This window comes from Lichenostomus cassidix, chromosome 9, assembly GCF_008360975.1.
Source record: "Lichenostomus cassidix isolate B80296 chromosome 9, HeHo_3.0, whole genome shotgun sequence".
NCBI classification, from domain to species: domain Eukaryota; kingdom Metazoa; phylum Chordata; class Aves; order Passeriformes; family Meliphagidae; genus Lichenostomus; species Lichenostomus cassidix.
The window spans coordinates 24,714,329-24,733,627 of NC_139490.1; the positions used below are offsets into that span (position 1 = coordinate 24,714,329).

General features: G+C 42.3%; 1 protein-coding gene across 7 annotated transcripts in view; it reads left to right on the forward strand.

Annotated features, from left to right (window-relative positions):
• DGKD (diacylglycerol kinase delta) overlaps window positions 1-19,299 on the forward strand; it is a 60,284-nt gene that overhangs the window by 20,181 nt on the left and 20,804 nt on the right. For 5 of the 7 annotated variants that reach the window (XM_085070051.1, XM_085070052.1, XM_085070053.1 and 2 more), the window contains exons 4-11: window positions 11,582-11,686; window positions 12,508-12,640; window positions 13,207-13,313; window positions 14,259-14,384; window positions 15,432-15,534; window positions 16,042-16,204; window positions 18,218-18,326; window positions 19,064-19,203. In XM_085070051.1, coding sequence (XP_084926177.1) covers window positions 11,582-11,686; window positions 12,508-12,640; window positions 13,207-13,313; window positions 14,259-14,384; window positions 15,432-15,534; window positions 16,042-16,204; window positions 18,218-18,326; window positions 19,064-19,203 — 986 coding nt within the window. Of the gene's footprint in view, window positions 1-971; window positions 1,115-10,512; window positions 10,569-11,581; window positions 11,687-12,507; window positions 12,641-13,206; window positions 13,314-14,258; window positions 14,385-15,431; window positions 15,535-16,041; window positions 16,205-18,217; window positions 18,327-19,063; window positions 19,204-19,299 lie in introns of those variants that run through there. The other 2 variants (XM_085070057.1, XM_085070056.1) reach the window with 2 other exon arrangements.

Consider the following 19,299-nt stretch of genomic DNA (forward strand, 5'->3'; position numbering starts at 1 on the left):
CATGCTGGGAAGCCTAGGTTTTACTGATCTCTGTCTCAAAATTATCTGCTTTGCCTATGTCATGGACCTGAGCCATCCATCATGCCTGTTCTCCCCTGCGACACCTGCAAGGTTTAGGGGACACCAATCACTCTGTTGCCTGTTTCTCAGGTCAACACTTTGCCACCACAGCTGTCCCCTCAAAAGTGTTTGAAAAAACTTCAGGTGATCTCCTTTGGCCCAGGTTTGTAAATGTTTGTGTGGTGAGCAAATTCTTCCTCCTCAGGCTGGTTGTATGGGCTGAAGATCTGCTCTTTTCTAGGAAGGTGCCAACTGAGTTAAGCCTGCTGCCTTCAGTGTAGTTGGTACAGTTAAAGAAGGGAGTCCTCATCAGTTCATTGACCCTTTCCTGCTTTGTGGTGGATTTGTATAAAGTGTGTATTCTTTAATACTAGTCAAAAATACCTGTCATCATCAGGAGAGGGCCTGGAAAGGACATCATGCCTTTCCAGGTGCGTATTTTGTGTTCCAATATGATTCTCACATGGTGGTTTGGTAAATGTTTTCCAGTTATTGCTACTGGACGGTGGTGTGGACTTTCACCCTCATTTACATAACATGAATTACAACATTCACTTCTTACCCCATCTGATTCAGAGCCTTTAGATTCCATAGGAGAAAACTCCTCTGTGTGGAGAGGGAATTTTGTGTGGTTTGGTTTCTTCTTTCTGATGCTTTGGTGAATTGGAAGCTGGGTCAGAGCATGTTTCTGAGCACCAGGAGCAGTGCTAGTGACCCCTCCTCCATAGTTAAAGGCTCTTCACTGGAGAAGGTGGAGATTGAGCTCCTGTAAACCCTTTTTTGTTGGGAAGTACCTCTCAGCTCAGCTGCAGACAGGAAACAGCATGTTACTGCAGTCAGCACCTGCCTCTCCACTTCATTGCCATCAGAAAGAAGCTAATCCCAGCTCCTCCTTAAGCAGGCAGCTAATCAGCTTGCAGCAAGTGGAGCGTAGCTCAGAGAGACTGACCACAGACGAGACTAATCCTATTAATCGCACGTCAACGAATCTGGTTCTTTTCTGAGGGAGTAGGCTGCTCTGGACACTAGTTTAGAGGAAGACTGAACGTGAAAGGTAAGAGCAGGAATGTGAAATTTCTGGATTGAGTGCTGGGAAACACGGCACCTGTGCCAGCATAAAGGATGTGAGGAGCTCAGGTTCTTTGGAAGACATTTGCTACAAGCTTTTACTGTTCAGGCGTTCTCTCCTGAGAGGATTTATGTAGATGTATTCTCTAGAACAGGGCTAAAGAGAAATGTGGCTGTGCTGCTGTTGGGATTGCTGCACCCGTCAGTTCAGAAATGCTGTTTATTAACTGATGATTCACCCTGACCAATGTGCCAGGAGAGAGGAAGTATTGAGGTTAGACTTCCAGAGCACTTGCATGACTGGAGGCGACAGTGGTTGTGGTAGGCTGAGGAACAGGGAGTTGCTGGTACCCCTGAATGAGAGAGTGCAGTCAGGGAGTATGGATGTCATTCTCCAGCTGTATGGAAGCGTGAGGTGTGCTACAATTTTTTCTTGTTATAGCCTTGTTACTTAGTACTGACTTTATTCAGCAGCAAAGTTGCTGGTTGCTGTCTTGTGAAGTTTTAAGCTGCGGATCTCCAGAATGTGTAGTTTTGCTGTATTGTCCCAGGGCTTATTGATGCTGTGGAGAAATAGCATGAATTTTCATTTTGAGGTAATTAACCTTTCCTATAAACAGAGGGCTAAGTGCTTGATCTTTGATAAAAAAATCAAAGTGCTGAGAGTCCTTCCTGATGGGGAGAGTGGTTTTTTGACATTTGCAGGTTCATTCACAATTAAGTGGAAAAGCCTTTGCCTCTCCACAATTTTGTGTCAAATTGAATTATTTGTATTAGTGCTTTTAAGTTAAAATATATCCTTTTCAGCAGAAATGGTAGTGAAGTCTTCTCTGAAGAGTTTGGTTTTGAAACAAAATAGAGTTGCTGAAGCTACAGAAAATCTGCTGCTCATGCCTACCACAGGAACTGTGTGCCTGTAAGGCATTGTTGGAACAAGAAGAACCCAGATGAGAGGTTGCTTGGACTGGCTTGAAATACAGGCTGTGAGAAAGAGCACGTGACTTATTTTTTTGAGGAGAAAGAATATAAGAACCTGTGTTGCAAGCTGTTTGCAGGAAGTCATAGTTGGACTTCAAGCTTCGGCTGATAGAGATCAGTAAAATCTGCATGGTTTGACACTTGCGCAGGTTCCCAAAACTGCCCTGTGTGGCCTCAGCCCTCTGAAAAAAATTGAATTGAACATATGGTCCAGAGAGTCACTAGACTTCCTAGCAAGGAAGAGGATTTTCCTCCCCTGTTTCCTCAGCAGGGGGTAAAGGGACCCAGAGAAAGACTGGCAAAAAGTCTGGCTTCTCTGGGGATGTAGTGTCACAGAGCAGTCCCAGGTGTCCTAAATTCTCACACAGTTGCAGATTGCCCTGTTAATGTTTGAAAAAGGGAAAGATTATAAAAGAGGGACTTCTGAACAGGATGTTTCTTTCTGCCTTGTTTTTAAACTCTCTTCTCTAAATTGGGCAAAATTAGAGGACATATTGGAAATTCAGGTTTTGCTGGAGGTTGTTATCTTTTCCACACCCATGTGTGTATATGTTCAGGAATTGTACACTCTTTGCTTGTGCATGTACTCTGTTTATATTGGCAGCTGTCAGAAATTTCCTTTAAAAGCAAGTGAAAATATGAGTAGAACCGTGTATTGCCATGTCCAGAATTGCTCTGCTGGTTTTCCCCCTCCCTTCAGCTTAGTCCCCATTTCCTGTCAGAACTGCTGCAGTTTCAAAATACTTTGCTATTTTAGTAGTTTGTAATCCAGACTTAAGTGCAGGTTTTTTTTTCCTTGAGAAAAGGCCCTTTGGTAAACAGACCATTCTGAGTCACTGTTAGTCAGTGAAAATAGTCATTTAAAATCCTTTCATGTCAAGGATTTTTGGGACTTTTAATCCAGCCTCCTATGGGAGCTGGTCATTAGTCTGCTGTGACAAAAAGAAGAAAAAATCTGGAGAAAAACTATCAAAGAGAAGATAAATGTGGAAGAAGAGCTAGAGAGCCTGTAAGAAGTTGCTGTGGGTGGAGAGATCTGGTGATTGCTACTGTAGGTTACAGAGTGACCCGAAAATATGCAGGAGGTTTTGAGAGAGATGAAGCTACTGTGAGAAGAAGAGGTCAGACTGAGCTTTATCTGTTTTTACTGTGGGACAGGATAGACAGGGAGCTGAAAAGTGAAGGCGACTGTTTGTGAAGAGCTTTTGTTTTCCTAGAGGAAAGTTTACTGCTTCGAAATTCATGTCTGCCCTTGTGCCTGAACACTGGAAGCTATTGTTTGATGGTCTCATTGCTCTTTGTAACCATCGTGCTGAGTTGGGGTTTCACCTACCTTCCTGAGGAGTACTGCAGATTTCAGTGTCTTCTCCCCTTCCAGGTGAGGGCACAAAGGCAGAATGTGTGGTCGTTTGAGAACATGTTCAGCTTTACACAGAAGCTGCTGTAGAAGGAAAAGGCTCCTTTTTATGCAGGGAGAGGCTTCCTAGCATTACTTGCAGAAGGGCTGCCTCCCTGTTTCTGGTGTTGTGATGGTGCATGAAACAGGACTTGTCTTTGCCAGGTGACCCAGTGTGGAAAGCTCCTGGGTTCATCAAGCTGTTGAAACCGATTAATTTCCTTCTGTGCTAGCTACCAGCCTCTGCTCAGCCCAGCTGAAGTTAGGAGGCTGTGAGGAGCTGCTGCTAACAATAAACTCTCAGTAATAGGTAATTTTCCTACCATGGACAAGATATAAAGCCCAGTGCTGTGATTTATTAGGTGCCAGCCTTGCCTTGTGTGAGCCCACTGAGACAGCAGCTCACTGGGGAACACTGACCTGCCCGTCTGTTCTTCATGGGTTTGCTTCTGTTTGAGAGAGAAACTTTCTCTGAAATACCCTTTACCTTCCCAAATGGGCTGCCCTTTCTGAGCAGAGTGATTCTGTTTAGGAACTCTCCCTGACAGGACTGTGTCCTTTGGAAAACAGGTAAAAGGATGCATGTGCATCTGCTGCATGAAGTGGAGGGTGTGTGGGTAATGGAACTGTGTTAAGATGCTCTGGTACAGCCACCCTATCCCCTCTCACTGGGTACTGCTCCATCCGTGGAGATCTCTAGGGATTAAAATGCCTGAACTACCAGGATAGTTTGCATTTCTTACCTTCTAACAGTGGCAAAGACCTTGCACGCTCTAGGTTTTGATATCTTTTAAGTTGTTGATGAAGTCTTAAAATCCTCTCCTTATCTGTGCTCCTCTTACTAATTGCAAAGAACAGGAATGTGCCTTGTTCAGGAACAGTTTCCAGAAGCCTGTAGGAATGTGACCCTGGTATGAGAGATGATAATTTTCCCGGGGAATGCTCTGTCTGGTCTAGTTTCCCGCTGCAGCATGGGGGAGGATAGGGACTGGGAGAAATCCCAGATGGAAGGTCAGCATGAGTTGAACTTGACCTGCAGCACAGCCTAGCACTGTAAGTGCCAGAGACAATGCTCAGAGAAGATGATGCACTGCTGCCCTGGCACAGGAGAGACAGGTTGCAAGGCGCGTGAACCTAATAATGTAAAAATGGTTCTAAAGAGACCACAAGATGTGCTGGACCTGTTTTGCTATGGAAATGAGCTGTCCTGGATTTTACAGATTGAAAATGAAGGTAGAACAGCCACGTAGAATTGGGGATAAAATATCCGGTGTATTGTGAACAGAGATATAGGCACTGAGGGCTTTGAGGAAAATGTTGTTATTGCTATTTTTAAAAAAAGGAAGGGAATTTGGCACAACTATAAGAACATTAGTGACTAGTTTTCTTTGGTGGAAGTGAGAGTTTCCATAGGTGGAAGATGGTCACTTTAGCAGGAAATTAAGATCTTGCACTATTAAAAAAAAAAAGCCAAAAAAACAACACTGGTGCATTTCTCTAGTATTATATAAGAAGCTACTTTTTCTTTCCTTGTATCATCCAGGTTTTGGGGGAAGAGAGTTGGTGCAGTTCTAGAGAGCTCTAACTGACGTCTGCAGTGAGTTGATGGGACTGGTTTTGTTGGCAAAACTGTGTGAAAGCTGAATTGCGAAATAGAGTAGGCTATAGTCTGTGGAGGAAGGCAAGGCTCAGGTCCCCATAAGTCTTTGATACTTATATTATTGCTCTCTTCCAAACTATAGAGACCTACTAGAGTCACACTGACTCCCTAAGGCTTTGCTGGCCTGATGCTGAGCTCCAGATTGTTTCAGAAACAGACATCAGTGAGACAGGTGTTAAAGATTTTAAGTGTTAAGGACTTGTTTGAATCTGAAACTTGTGTTTTCTTTCTCCTTTTTCACAGTCTTCTTTTTTGTGTATTTGCTGAGAGAGTAGCACTTGCTAATCCACACTTAATCCATTTTGCTCTGTGTGAGTTCAGTAATTCTGTTTAAAACATAGTGGGTTTGCTGGTTTGTGAACCTTGCTGATGGGTACAGGGGAGGCATTTTACTGTATTCCAGTGTTTATTTCACTACTGCTGTTGCTGAAACAGGAGCTGAAGTGGAAAAATGGCTGGGTTTGCCCAGCCATCACCCAGTTTCCCTTCCTGAGTCTTGGGCTTGCAGGATGCCAAGAGCATTCTCCACCATTCAGAGCAGACATACCAGTTAGGTACAGATGGTGGATGGTTTCCCTACCTTTGCCATACGTGAGCAAGCTGAAGGTTTTGCAGCTTTTTTATTTTTTTCTTGTTTCCAGGTCTCTAGAGCTCCAGAAATTCCCGTTGTCTCTGTACTCAAGTCATCAACTGTTTGGAATAATGCAGGATCTCTTAGGGAGATTCCCAGCACCTTTAAACGTAAGGGTATATTTGAACAGGGTATGAGTAAAAGGAAGCAGTCAGAATGAGCAGGTGTTCTGATACCCCCACTTTTGGCCATTCTGAGAAATGTGCACATCAGGAAAATTATATTTAGCAAAGTTCAATGTGCCCCCACCCTGTCTCCCCTCGCAGCATTTCTTCTGTCAGCTCTGTGATTGGGCCAGTGTGATCTTAACTTGCTTTGCCATCTTTTGTGGTCACTGAGCTCACCACATGTATTCTGATAACAAACAGTCCCAGGGCATGCTTGGCCAGACTGTCACGTTATTGCTGAGAAGTTTCTGGACAGCCAGAAAATGCCCCAAGTGAGCAGAGATGATAAAGTTGTCTTGGGTGGCAACAAGACTGGAGGATGAAGTTTATGCTCCAGCTGTTGGGTAGGGCAAGGTTGCTCAGGACAGCAAAGGAAGTATAGCAGATTTCTATTTAAAATTTGGTCTAATATAGGAGTCTTTTTTGGACTGCCTTGCTAATCTGATTATTCACAGCTGTTCATCAGGGAAGGACATCCAGGGACATTAGTCCATTTTTAGAACATGAAATGAGGAATTTTCTTTGGTTGGCTTTGTTGTTTGTTAGCTGGCTGGATTTGAAGCGTCGGTAAACTGGTGTTAGTTGTGAACAGCGGAGGGTGGATCAACATGAGGGGGGGGTTAATAGCTCATAAGAAGGGAATGTGCCATGTGAGAGACAGAGGAGACAGTGTCAAGAGTGTCTGTGTTTGCACAAGACAGCCAATGAAGGCATGGTTATTTTCAGATTTAGAGTGGGCAAGCTTGAAAATAGAGAATTTCTTTAATAGATTGAGATGACTTATGGAGGGCACATAACTACCTGCAAAGGGGAGACCTCCCCATGAGTGTGGAACTCTTTTTCCTGTCAGGATTAGGTGTCAATCATATCACCATGTGGTGAGCTCTGGGCACCTAGTTTCTACTAACAATTGAAATCTAAAGAACCACACCCAGAAGTTCAGTAGCATTTAGGATCAAAAAGTATTTAGTATTCCCTTTTTAGGAAGAACAAGCACTTTCAATTTGCATAACTGCTCATATCTAGATAAAATTGTGAGCTGTTTCGTGGCAGGAACACTCAAAGTTCTGCCAATCCCCAAAGAAGCAAAAGATGTATGAGATTAAAAATAATAAATCTGAAGACTTTTTATTGTTTTTTTTTTTTTAACTCCTAGTAAGGCAGCCCTCATCCTAACTGAGAAGAAATCAGATCATTGTTTTTGTGCTCTCCATTTATGAGAACAAGAGGTCACTGGGTGATATTACTGCTTTGTAAATTTAGAACAAATAAAAGGAAATGCTACTTCACCTAGTGCATTGCCATTGTGTGAAATATACTGTTCCAGGATGTTAGTCAAAAGCTGTAGCTGGAACATAAAAAAATAGCAGCACCATGCTTGTTTGTAGCCATGTTCGCCAGCAGGGCTAACCAAGCCTTGTGTTCCAGAGCACTGGCTCATTGCAGCTGTAGCTGAGAGTGGCCTCCCCGGACTCCCTGGCTGGGAAAGGGCAGCTTTCCAGGGGGAAGATTGCTGTGACTTCTTTTGAGATTACAAGAATGATTTAATTTTTTCTGGTGCAAGGTGTTAGATTGATCGTCACTCTTGCCTGGGCAGCACAGTGTATGTGACAGCCTTGTCCCTCTGTCAGTATTCTTCAGCAGGTGGATGTGTAGAGCTGAAATTACTGGTTCAAGGAGAGGGAGGAAACAGTGGTAGGAGGAGTGTGAGTGAGAGTTTCTGTTGCTCAGCCCAGTGCCATGGCACACTTGCTGCCCACCAGCCTGTGCAGGAAAGAGCCAGCAGCTGCCATGCTGCAGGGTGGGCACGAGGGGCTGATGCCCCCCAGGTACCTGGGCTGGTCTGGGCTGGGGAGTGTGGGGTGTGTGAGTGGCAGAGCTGCTGAACCACTCTGCAAAGGAGTGGACCCTATTAACACGTTTCTGGATTCCTGATTATCCTCGTTAAGATATTTAACTGTAATACAGCTGTTTATTAATCAGGAAAACAGATTTGTATGGTTTATTCATTTCCCCAAATAATTGCTGTAGTAGTTACATTAAAATCGTCTGTCCTTCATAGTGAAGTCTGAATTGTCCCAGTTTGTTCTCCTTAGGAGCAAGCTTTTTAAAGAGATTTTTTTTTAAATTTCCTATTTCTGGTGATACCAATAAATCCCAGTACAAATGTTGCTTTTGAACTGACTAATGGGGAATGCTCTTCATATATTTATCCTGCACAGTTAAATTTTTATTTGCAGTTTTGTAGTTACACAAAATACCCTTTATTTTAATTCTGTGACTCTTTGTCTGGATGATTCATGTATGAAAATCTTTTAATATCTTTATTTATCCTCTTGTCTCATAAACTTTAACTTTGTTCTTCAAACAGAGGGTTGTCTTAACACTGAATGTGGAGATTTTTAAGATGATGCAGTAGGTGACTTAAGAAGGAATTAATTGTTTTCTATATTGGGTGATCTATCCCGTGACCCAGGAAGTCAGTAGTCACAGAAATTAATTCTTATCAAAAGAGTGTCTGCATTTCTGTACTTTATGTCAATATTTTAAATTTCTTGTCTTCCAGTGTGATTAAAAATTATGCTACAGTTTGCATTTTCCTTCCCTCCCCGCAAAAAGGCAGAAAAATGGGAAAAGGGACAGCACTGAGTAGGAGTGTTCTGAAGCTGTTCTTCCCCAGTGCCTCAGAGCATGCCAGTGACTCAAATGAACTGGTGGTTCCTTACAGAACTTGGCTGGTTTTGCAGCCATGAAAGGTCCTTGGATGCTTAATCCTAGGATGTTTGGACTTTATATGGGCTACTGTTGTACATATGCAACTATAGATGTTCTTGGCCTTGTTACCAGGAAGAAAGTGAGGCCCCATGGTGTCTGAATAAATTAGTTAACCTTGGTTTTACTTCTAGGGAAAAAGCTGCTTCCTCTTAGCAGGACTCAGATGTGCCCCTTGTTTTTCTCAAACTTCACACTGATTTTTGCATTAGTGTTTCACGCTCTGTAAAAAGTTTCTCTAGGGTAGCCATTCTTACATAGCAGAGTTTTTGATGGAAATACATTTAACTAAACACTTTCCTGCTTTCCCAAGTAAGAAGAAACATTCTTGTGATTACCTTCTTTGGAAATAAATTGTATCAAAGCTGGAAATGTTTAAAGGAAAGTGAGGGAAGAGAAGGAGTTCTTAAAATTTTTTTTTTTTTTAGAATAGTCTAAATATTTACTTACAGTTGATACCGATCAGGTCATTTTGTCCAAGATAGAATGTTCCAAATGCTGAAACTGTGTTTTTATATGAATGACCGCTGCTGGCTTTAAAAAGGGATTTAGCTCCTTTCATTGCCTACTTAATGCATCTGTAGCACCCGTTTCTAGGTGTTGGTCATGCCTTTGGTAAGGTGATGTTATTGCATGTTGTGGTTTTGAGGATGTTGCAGCAGACTTTACCCTAGAGCTTCTCTACCCAGCCCGGTTCAGCGCCTCAGTGCTCCAAACCCTCTGTCCCAGGGCTGGACACTGCGCTCTCACTGTCCGGGGAGCCATAAGGCTAGCTCTGGTTCGTCTGCTTCCACAACCGGCGGTGATAAAGGAGGGTCTATGCGTTGTGTCCATGGAAGATGTTTATTCGCATGGTGCAGCAGAGGCCAACGACCTCCCCGAGGCAGAGATGCCTCAAGGGCGAAGGCCTCACATGCTCAGCCACATGTGCAGCATAAACACACGTGGAGCATAGACGGCAAGATGGCGGAGGGTAAGGGGTTTTATAGGGAAACAGAGAGGGGCAGGGACAGCACACAGGCCCAGTGACCTCTGGGTACAGGGGCGGAGTTAGGAGTACAGGAACCAATAGGGGAAACCCGAGGGAGCGGCCAGGGCCACGTGGGGTTAGGGTACAGGAACCAATAGGGAAAACTGGGGGCGTGGCTAGGACTATGTGGAGTAGGGAAGGCAGGACAATAGGTGACAAGTACACTCGTTAAGAAAGGGGTGTGGGGAACTTGCAGCCATTATCACAATAATTGCAGGTGAATCTTCAGTCTGTCAATGAAAAGAAATACAGTTAGAAAACAGAAGATCTTAAAATAAAGCAGAACTTTCCAGGCATATCTTTTTTGTTGACATTACATCCACATTTCTTGGAGGATGCTCTGAGGCACTTCAACATGAGCTAAAAGTTTGGTGTTTAACTTCAGAGGCTTTTATTTTGAATCTGTTTTATGAATGATAATGAGAGAAGTGAGAAACAGACTGGAAAGTGGTAATTAACAGTGGTCATGTATTGGGGTGATGTGTGTGGGTGTTTTAGTGTTCAATAACCAAACTTTGGCTGAATGGTTGGGTCTCATGAGATTGACACAATCCTCGTTTATTTTAATTCATTATTTCAGATGTTAGGTACAATTTGCCTGAAACGCAGATGATATAGACATGTACAATATGTAGAGGGGTGCAGGAGACCCTGGACTGATGAAAATTTTTAGAGTTAACATACAAAGGGAGCCTTTTGATTTTTGTTGACAGTGCTCAACCTTAATGCAGCTTTTCTTAAATCCAGGTCGCAAACACTTCAGTATTGGTCTGATTTAAGTCAACTTAATGGAAATCAATGCAGAGGTATGCACAAAGAGACAGTGAGATAACTACACTGTGGGGAAGAAAGAGTTTTGTCTTCGGAAAAAATAAAGGTTGATATACAGCCAAGTCTGGACTCCAGCTGAATGGGCAGCCCTGAGGACAGCAGACATGGTCCTCTGAAGAGCAGAAAGTTTTAATTTCTCTCTGCTGCCACCAGCTGACGGAAAGAGGGAATTGGTGGTAGAGGACACAGGGACCTGGTGCCTCCAGAGGCAGAGGGAAGCTTTGGCCCCCCCTGCGTGTCTTCTGCTGGTTTGTTAAAACATTGTTTATTTAACACAGGGCAACTAATGCATGGGAATGCAACTAATGCCCAGGGTACAAACACACTGAGGACAAGATTGTTAGAGGGAGGCAAATTCACCATAACCATAACCTGATAGAGGAACATTTGTTGGAATATCTCTCAGGTAATAAAAGGAGAACAAGCCCTCAGGAAATATGAGGTTTCAAAATATAGTAATTTCTCTTCTAAATTTTTTGATTTCTCATCTAAATTGCTTATTTTGTTTTATTTCTCCCCTCCCCATGAGGGAGACAAACAAATTGTCATGACTAAACAAATTTTTAGTTTGATATTGTAGAGTATGTTATCTGATTCATTAAATGCTAGAAATATTATGCTATTAACAAAATGTCTTAATGTTCTTACCAGTTTAAAAAGTACATTAAGTTTTTTAAAAAGACTTATGCAAGGTCTGCACATAATTACTCCTGCTGCTCTGTGCTTGATTTGTGTTGTGCTGTTATTTAGGTATGAGAGATTTCTTTACTCAGTTCAGTATTGGGAATGACAGCTAAAATCTCGGTAGCTCTATACATTTAGGAAGAAATTAAGGTGCGCTATGGTGGAAGAGAAACACGCTTCAAAGGTGCAAATAACTTTTGTTGTTCAACTCTGAAAATAGCTTTGACGGACTGCACTACTGATAAGGTTCTCTTTTGCTGTCTCTGTGCCCAGAATAGACACGCCTCATTTTCTCTCTCTTCAGATTATCACTCCATGTCGGAAGCTCATCCTTTGTGCTGATAACAGAAAAGAGATGGAAGATTGGATTGCAGCACTGAAGAGTGTACAAAACCGTGAACATTTTGAGGTAATAGGAAAATGTGTTCCTTTGTATGCTGTGCTTCATCTGCTAAATCACAGCTTGTTTTGACAGACAGCTTCCAGTGAAGTTAATACAAGTAATTTTATTGACTACAATCAGTAATAGTGTTAGGACCTTCTGTAAAATTGATCCCAAACACACTGAAGTGATTCTCCAAAGAATGTTTGGCTTTGTATATGCTCCCTTGTTAATTTGGAAAGAAGTTTTCAGAGTATGGGTAGGTTATGAAACAAAGTTCCTCTCCCACTGTCTTTTCATTCTTTTATTATCCTAACTCTCCTCATTCACATCTTGCCTGTTTGGTATTCTGCCAACTTCGGTGCATCTGCCTGCTTCCTGGGGCTGAGTGAGACCAGCATTGGCACCACAAGAAGCTTCTTGTGTTTTCTCCACTCTGATGCTAGCCTCCCTTATGCTGGCACAAACATTCCTCTGCTACACAATGAGCCAGGCTGGGGAATTGATCTTGCTGAAAGTTTATTCTGACAAAAAAATGGGGATAAATTCTCCAGCAGATACATTCTCCGGTTCATTTCCCTGCACACACTGGTAGTAAGACAGGGAGGAGAGATGGGATGGGATGGGAGCTGTAATGAAGATTTGGCTTCTTCATGTAGTCACTTTTGCCTTAGAGACCTTCTTGAGTTGCAGCTAGTGTGTATAAACTGTACGTGGCCTACTATTTCCTAGTAAAAAATGTGTGCTGTTTCTGCCTTTTCTGACTGCTTCATGCAAGTCTTCAGGGAAAAAAAAGTCTTGTTGCTCTACTTGCTCTAGACATTGCTGTAATACATTTATATCATCAGTCTACCCAGTACAGCATGGACCATTTCTCAGGGATGCATAACTGGTACGCCTGCTCCCACGCTCGGCCAACATACTGCAACGTGTGTCGGGAAGCCTTGTCCGGGGTCATGTCACATGGGCTGTCCTGCGAAGGTAAGTGTGCCCTTGTCTCCTGCCTGGGGAGGGACAGCCTTATTTTATTTTTGGTTTTGGCCATATACCCAAATAGTGCCATCCCTTATTAAAGTCATGTGTGTGTAATGAGCAGGTAAACGCTTCTGAGGTATCTGAGAGAATATTCATAAGAAGACTCCTGTTCATGAGAATAATTGTAAGAACATCCTTGTTAAGTGTTTGAGTGCCAGGAGGTTATTCTTTCTCAGCTTTGGCTTAGCAGAAATGCCTAGCTGTGCCCAGCTCATGCTTCTAATGTGAATGAGGTGACACCTACGCAGTGTAAAAGGATGGAGGACTATGGATGTGTGCGATGTGTGCGACTATGTAAATCATGTTAAATTTAACAAGGTGATAACTAAGCTTTGTACAAGCAACTGGCAAAAGTGACAAGGCAAGAATTAATCGCTAGATCACAACACTTACAGATTATCATTTTGGCGGTGCTAAAAAGGGTGTGCCTGTGCTTTCTTCTGGAGGCAAATACACACTGCTGCATTAGACTTCCTGAGGCAGGATTAATACATTCTTCTCTTCCTCCCTAGTGTGCAAGTTTAAAGCCCACAAGCGCTGTGCTGTGCGTGCAACCAACAATTGCAAGTGGACAACTCTGGCCTCTATCGGGAAGGATATCATTGAGGATGAAGATGGGGTAGGTGTTAGTCTGAGCTCTTACCTTGATAGGGAAGCAATGCCTTGTGCTCTATAGTTTTTCACTTTATAAATAGCAGATTCTGTCTTTATGTGGAAAAGGTTTCTGCTGTCAGAGCATGAGATTCTGTGTGAAAAGTCCAACCAGGGTACAGTGTAGCAAGGACTCCTTAGTAGGACTAAACTGCTATGGACTGGGGGAGTTGAGATTAAATAGTTGGAGGCATGGGGAACTTGATCTGGGTTTTGGCAAAAGAAAAATAAATGAGTGTTTGTGCTACGAGGGGAAAGACGAGACTGCAGACTAAATATGAATGATGAGCAGGCTTTCCCATTTATTTTACTGCGAGCGTGGTTTATATATTGTTACAATTGCTTAGGCACTACTTCATTGGCTAAATACAAAAGATACAATTCGCATTCCACTGTGGCTATTTTAGGATACTCTGTATTCCTTTCAACTACAAGTTCCCACCGGTACTTTCCACGATTTTCTCTTCCAAAAGCCCCAAGGTCTGTCCTTGGGCTCCTGTCCTGTCTGCATAACTTGCTCTTATCTTGTCTGCACGACTTAAATTTGTCTTGCCACTGCGGCCTAGATGGCCTGAAAGGCCTACTTAGGCTGCTCCTGGTTCTGCTCGGACAATATTCAGGACTTCCAGAGAGTCATGGCTGAGATTCTGTAACCATTCTGTGACATGTTTGGAACAGCACCTTAGCGTATGGGGTGTCTGATGCAAGTCAGTGTTTCCTGGGTAGCCTGGGGTGAGTCACCTGGACTCCTTATGCTTGAGCATGATGTGAAATGCTGGAACACCTCAGGTGTTTTCTAGAAATTGCCTTTGCTGTCCTTAAATTGTGCATATAAAGAGTTGCTTCTGTATGTATCTCAGAGCTACGGTGCCTCCTGTACCTTCAAACTTCTGTCCCTCTGTACCATTTGCAGATCTCAATGCCACATCAGTGGCTGGAAGGAAACCTGCCTGTGAGTGCCAAATGTGCTGTGTGTGATAAAACCTGTGGCAGTGTCCTGCGCTTGCAAGACTGGCGCTGCCTGTGGTGCAAAGCCATGGTGAGTTGAATAAGAGTGTTCATTTCAGTAAAAGGACAGTTTTTGATTTGCTCTGTGGTGTGTTCTTTTAATGACATTTGCTTAGAATAAAATCTTTAACCATACTGTTTGCCATGTTAACCATAGTGTTTGCCATGAAGGACTTTATTGTTCTGCATGAAATAGAAATTTAATTTGTATGAAAAGTGTTGCTGTGATACATAAAAGAACAGAAAAAAGTATCTAACTTCTAGCCAAGCTCATTTTATTTTGAGACTGATTTTTCATAGAAGAATCTAATTACAGCAGACATGAATCAATGCTTCAGACATGGAGTATGTTGGATTTTAAGGAGCCATTATTTGTTATTTCTGCAAGTTGAAAAGGTGCAACAAACTATAAAGAATACTCAGTTATTTTAATAATAGCAATTTCCCTTCCATTGCAATAGACTGCTCTTGCCTAAATACTGAAGTGTTGCAAATCTTGCTATGTTTCTAGTTGTCTATAATACTAGTAAGAGAAGTATCACAAATTATGTTTTTGGAATGGGGGACTCAAATGCCAAGCAAACCCTCTATCTTGCAGTCTTTATTTACTAGAAAAGCCCTGGTCTACTTTGTATTTCCTTTTTTGCATGGCTTCATTAATCTCTTCTTCTCTTACCTCTTATGTCCCTCATGTCTTCTTGCTTTGTTTTTTGCTTTCTTGTTCTCTTGAGTTTCCAGGTTTTCTTCTCTTGCTTCTTTAGATCTCTCAGCTGAGGCTGGGATTTTGAAAGCAGAACGCCTGAAGGCTCCTAAAGCCACAGAATCTGTTACCTGGTTCTCTGAGCACCCAAAGTGCTGGTCTCATAAATTCAAATGACAGGGAACGAAGAGAATTAGTAGAAAGCTCTGATTAGATCATTCTTAAAATAACTTTATCAATAAATTTATCAATTGATGTTTTTTGGTTATTTAATCTCCTCCACCTTTCTTCCACTTATGACCTCTTTTGGGTATTTTTAAGAGTTATACCACAATGGCCAAAAGAGACTGAATTATTCTTTTTTGGTGGTGTTTCCAGGTACACACAGCATGTAAAGAGTTGTTGCCAAGCAAGTGCCCTCTGGGGCTCTGCAAAGTGTCTGTCATTCCTCCTACTGCTCTTAACAGCATTGACTCAGATGGTAAGTACTGCTAGTAAGTAGCACTTCTTTCTCCTCCTCTCAGTCACAGTCACTTCAGCTGGCACTCTTAATGCCAGGTTCCATCAGTTGAAAATTCTGCCTGTGCTGTTGCTGAAACTCCCCACTGGAAGCTATTGCTGAGTATGACAGTGAACTGTTTGCTTTACGTTTGCATTCAGTTTATCTCCTTGTAATGTCAGTATTTGCTGAGCTGCAGCTGGTTAAATTTATTGAGAAGAACTATATTGCAGAAGCAGTTTGGGAAGTTTGGGGAAGCTGAAAATTTTGGCATACTGCTAGGAGATAAGTGTGACATTTGACAGCATGAGGTGTAGTTCATGCTGGATTCAGGGCTGTGCACATTTGCATTTACCCAGTGAGTGCCATAAGCATAAGGAAGCCCATAGAAGGGCTGGGGTGTGGGCTGTTGGTTTTTCTCTTTCCCATCCCCATGGGCAGCTTCACATCTCTTGGCTTTTCCCCCATCCCTTCCCTTTGCCCCAACAGGTTTCTGGAAAGCTACTTGTCCCCCTTCTTGCACAAGCCCATTGTTGGTCTTTGTTAACTCAAAAAGTGGAGACAACCAGGGCGTGAAGTTTCTACGAAGATTCAAACAACTGCTGAATCCAGCCCAGGTCTTCGACCTCATGAATGGAGGACCTCACCTTGGGTAGGCAGATATTCTATGGAAACAAAAATTCCTTATAAATACCAGAAAAGTACAAGGGATTTATTTGATTTAGCTCATCCTCAAATATAACAAGGAACCTATTCCTCAGAGAAAACTGAACACATGAGGTTTGGAGAAGTTTTCCTCTCTCTGTGTTTAGTGTTATTCATTAGCAAAAACCAAAAACATTGTGAAAAAGGGTATTATATCCATTCATCAGTAATAGCAGGACAGCTTGAGGCATTTTGTGGGAATTCCAGAAACACTCTCCTGGAAGAAGACCAAGCATGGAAAGCTTGAATCCATAAGAAAACTTGTCAGCAAAGTCTTGTAAAAGGCATCCTGATGTGCTGCTAAGAAGAGTTAACTTCAGTTAAGTCAAGTGAAAAGACAGATGTCATAGATAGCAAATTAATATTGTCACAATGAGATTTATTTGAGAAATAACTTACTTGAGAAGTCCATAAAACTTCCATCCCTCAAAGACTTTGTAGTGATACTGTGGAAGGATCTCTTATGTGAGTGCATTTGGTAAAGTTAGTTCTGCCCTGGGATTTAAGTGACTTTTTACCAGATTATGCTAGAATATCTGTGGATATAAAAAAATTTGAGTACTATGAAATAAATTTCTTCTGTGTATTTCTGCAGCTCTAATTTAAAAAAAAAGTTTGGTCTTTAGTTTGCCCATTTCCAGATGTTTTTCTGTTGCATAAGGTTTGAGTAACTTTTGTCATTAATTGGTGCTCCTTATAATAAGAGACAACACAAGGCAAATTTCCCCTATCTTTTTCTAACTGTGATGCCAAGTCTTTGGCATCTGTAGATGCAGGGGGCTAAATCTGGGAGTGTCCATTCCTGGATGAGTGAGCATTGGGTTCTGCTCTCCTGAGAACTGTGGTTCTTTGCCATAGCAAATTGCAAAACACTGACATTTAAAACTGCAATATTCTGTCCAGGGGATGTGTTTGGCTGAAAAATAATTTGCAAAAGACTTGTAAAATTAAATAATTTTCTTGTTCAACTCCCCAGCTGGACTGACTGTAGTGAGGAATTTGCTTTTAAGCAGGAATGGAAGGGAGGGAATCAGTTACCTTCTCGATCTGTGGTGCACACTTCTAAAACAGCTGCTCTTATATATTTGCTTAAAAGGGAAGTGATGGTACAGGATAAAGGCTGCTTCTTGATAATTTGAATATTTTCAGCTGGTGCTAGTTAGACTTGTACCGTAAGATGATGTAATTTCTGGTAGTCATCTTTTGTGGGTCTGCAAAGCTTGATAAAATAAGGATTTTCATGTATTACAACAAATCCTGTTTAGGTAATAGTAAAAAACATACATACAAAGCCAAAACAAAAGTAGCTAGTAGATGTCGAAAATATTTAGTAGGAAGCACAGTTGCAAGCAGGAGAGGTTGTTTTTGTTATTCTGGAAAGGGTGAATCAAGAAATTCACACCAGTGAGCTTTTTGCCTGCCTGTGGGACAGACCAGGCACCAGAGCAGTGGTTTATGTTGCTTTCCCAGCTTGTGATGCTGTAGTTGTTTCCTGGCTGACTGACTGCATGAAGTTCCCCCTCTATAAACTTTGCTTTAATTGGTGTGGCCATGAGTGCGAAGGCAGTGATATCACAGCACTCGGAACAGTGACAAATAACTAGTTTTAGGCTGGACACAGTAAGGCTGCAAGAAGGAGTTAATTCAATGGATAATCAGCTATCACCTGCTTGTCTCTTCTTCTGTACAGACAAAAGTGCCCTGCTTTAGTAGACAAGTATGTCTTGGAGATATTTCTGTGTGAATAGCTATTGTAAGTTGCTTAGCTCTATTTATAATCACTTAATTATAACCATTTAAATTCATCTGTAATCTGGCAGTGACCCATATTCATTGCAAAATCAGAGCCGACTTTAAGAAAGCTGCCATGTTTATTACCTAGATTGGAATTATTTATCGTTTCTTCCTGTAACAGCTGATGGTTTTTCTCTCTTGCTTTTTTTCTTTCTCTTCTCTGTAGTTTACGCTTATTCCAGAAATTTGACACTTTCCGGATTCTAGTTTGTGGTGGGGACGGAAGTGTTGGCTGGGTACTCTCTGAAATTGATAGCCTCAACCTTCACAAGCAGGTACCTGCCCTGAGAGCTTGGTTGGATGAAGGGATGAAGTAACAACCGCATGGACTGAAGAGGTCTTTCCTTGGTTATGCAGATGTCATTTGCCCCAGGACTGAAGCTGCTGAAAGCTTACCATGGCAGTGCTCTTGCACTAGTTTTCTGCAAGAAACGGATCCAGTAATGGATTGATTCTTTATTCCTATCTTCAGTGTTCCTCAACAAGATCCAGCTTTTGGAGTAGTTCTGAGTACTCCTGCTCTATCGTCACCAGAGAAATGCTCTGGAAGGGCTGTGGTTAGAAAACCTGGGAGTTCCACAAGGGTTATGCTCTGTTCCCTTTAATTTTTATGGTGTAGTATCTGAGTCTTAGGGTTAGACAGAAACTTCACTGTGGTAGAGGTGTCATACAGTGTTTTGCCTGGGAGCTGCCTGTGCTAATTTTACAGAAACGTAATGGAACCACCTGATGGCTAAATATTAACTTCTAGGAGATTTACTGTAGTGAGATGTTTCTTGAGATGGTAGCTCTAAAATGCTCCTCTCTCAATTCACAACCAAAAGTAGAGAAAATATTTCCTTATTTGTGTGCTCTTCTGGCTGTTTTCTCCATCCAATTACTTTCTCCCCACCCTGGGATTAGCTGTTTCTCAGTGACTGGTGTGTGAAGGAATCAGTGATGTTACTCATGGTTGTTCCTGGCTTGTGTTTTCCCATTTGAATATCACTTGTTTTCCTTTTCTCTAATGCAGTGCCAGCTGGGAGTGCTGCCCTTGGGAACAGGGAATGACCTTGCCCGTGTGTTAGGCTGGGGTTCTGCTTGTGATGATGATACCCAGCTCCCGCAGATCCTGGAGAAGCTGGAGAGAGCCAGTACCAAAATGCTAGACAGGTGAGTAACCATCGCTAACATCATCTGCTCTTCAAGAGTTGTATGAAAATATCCTTCCAAGAGAACAGGGCCTTCCTGACTTTGCCAAGCTGCTGG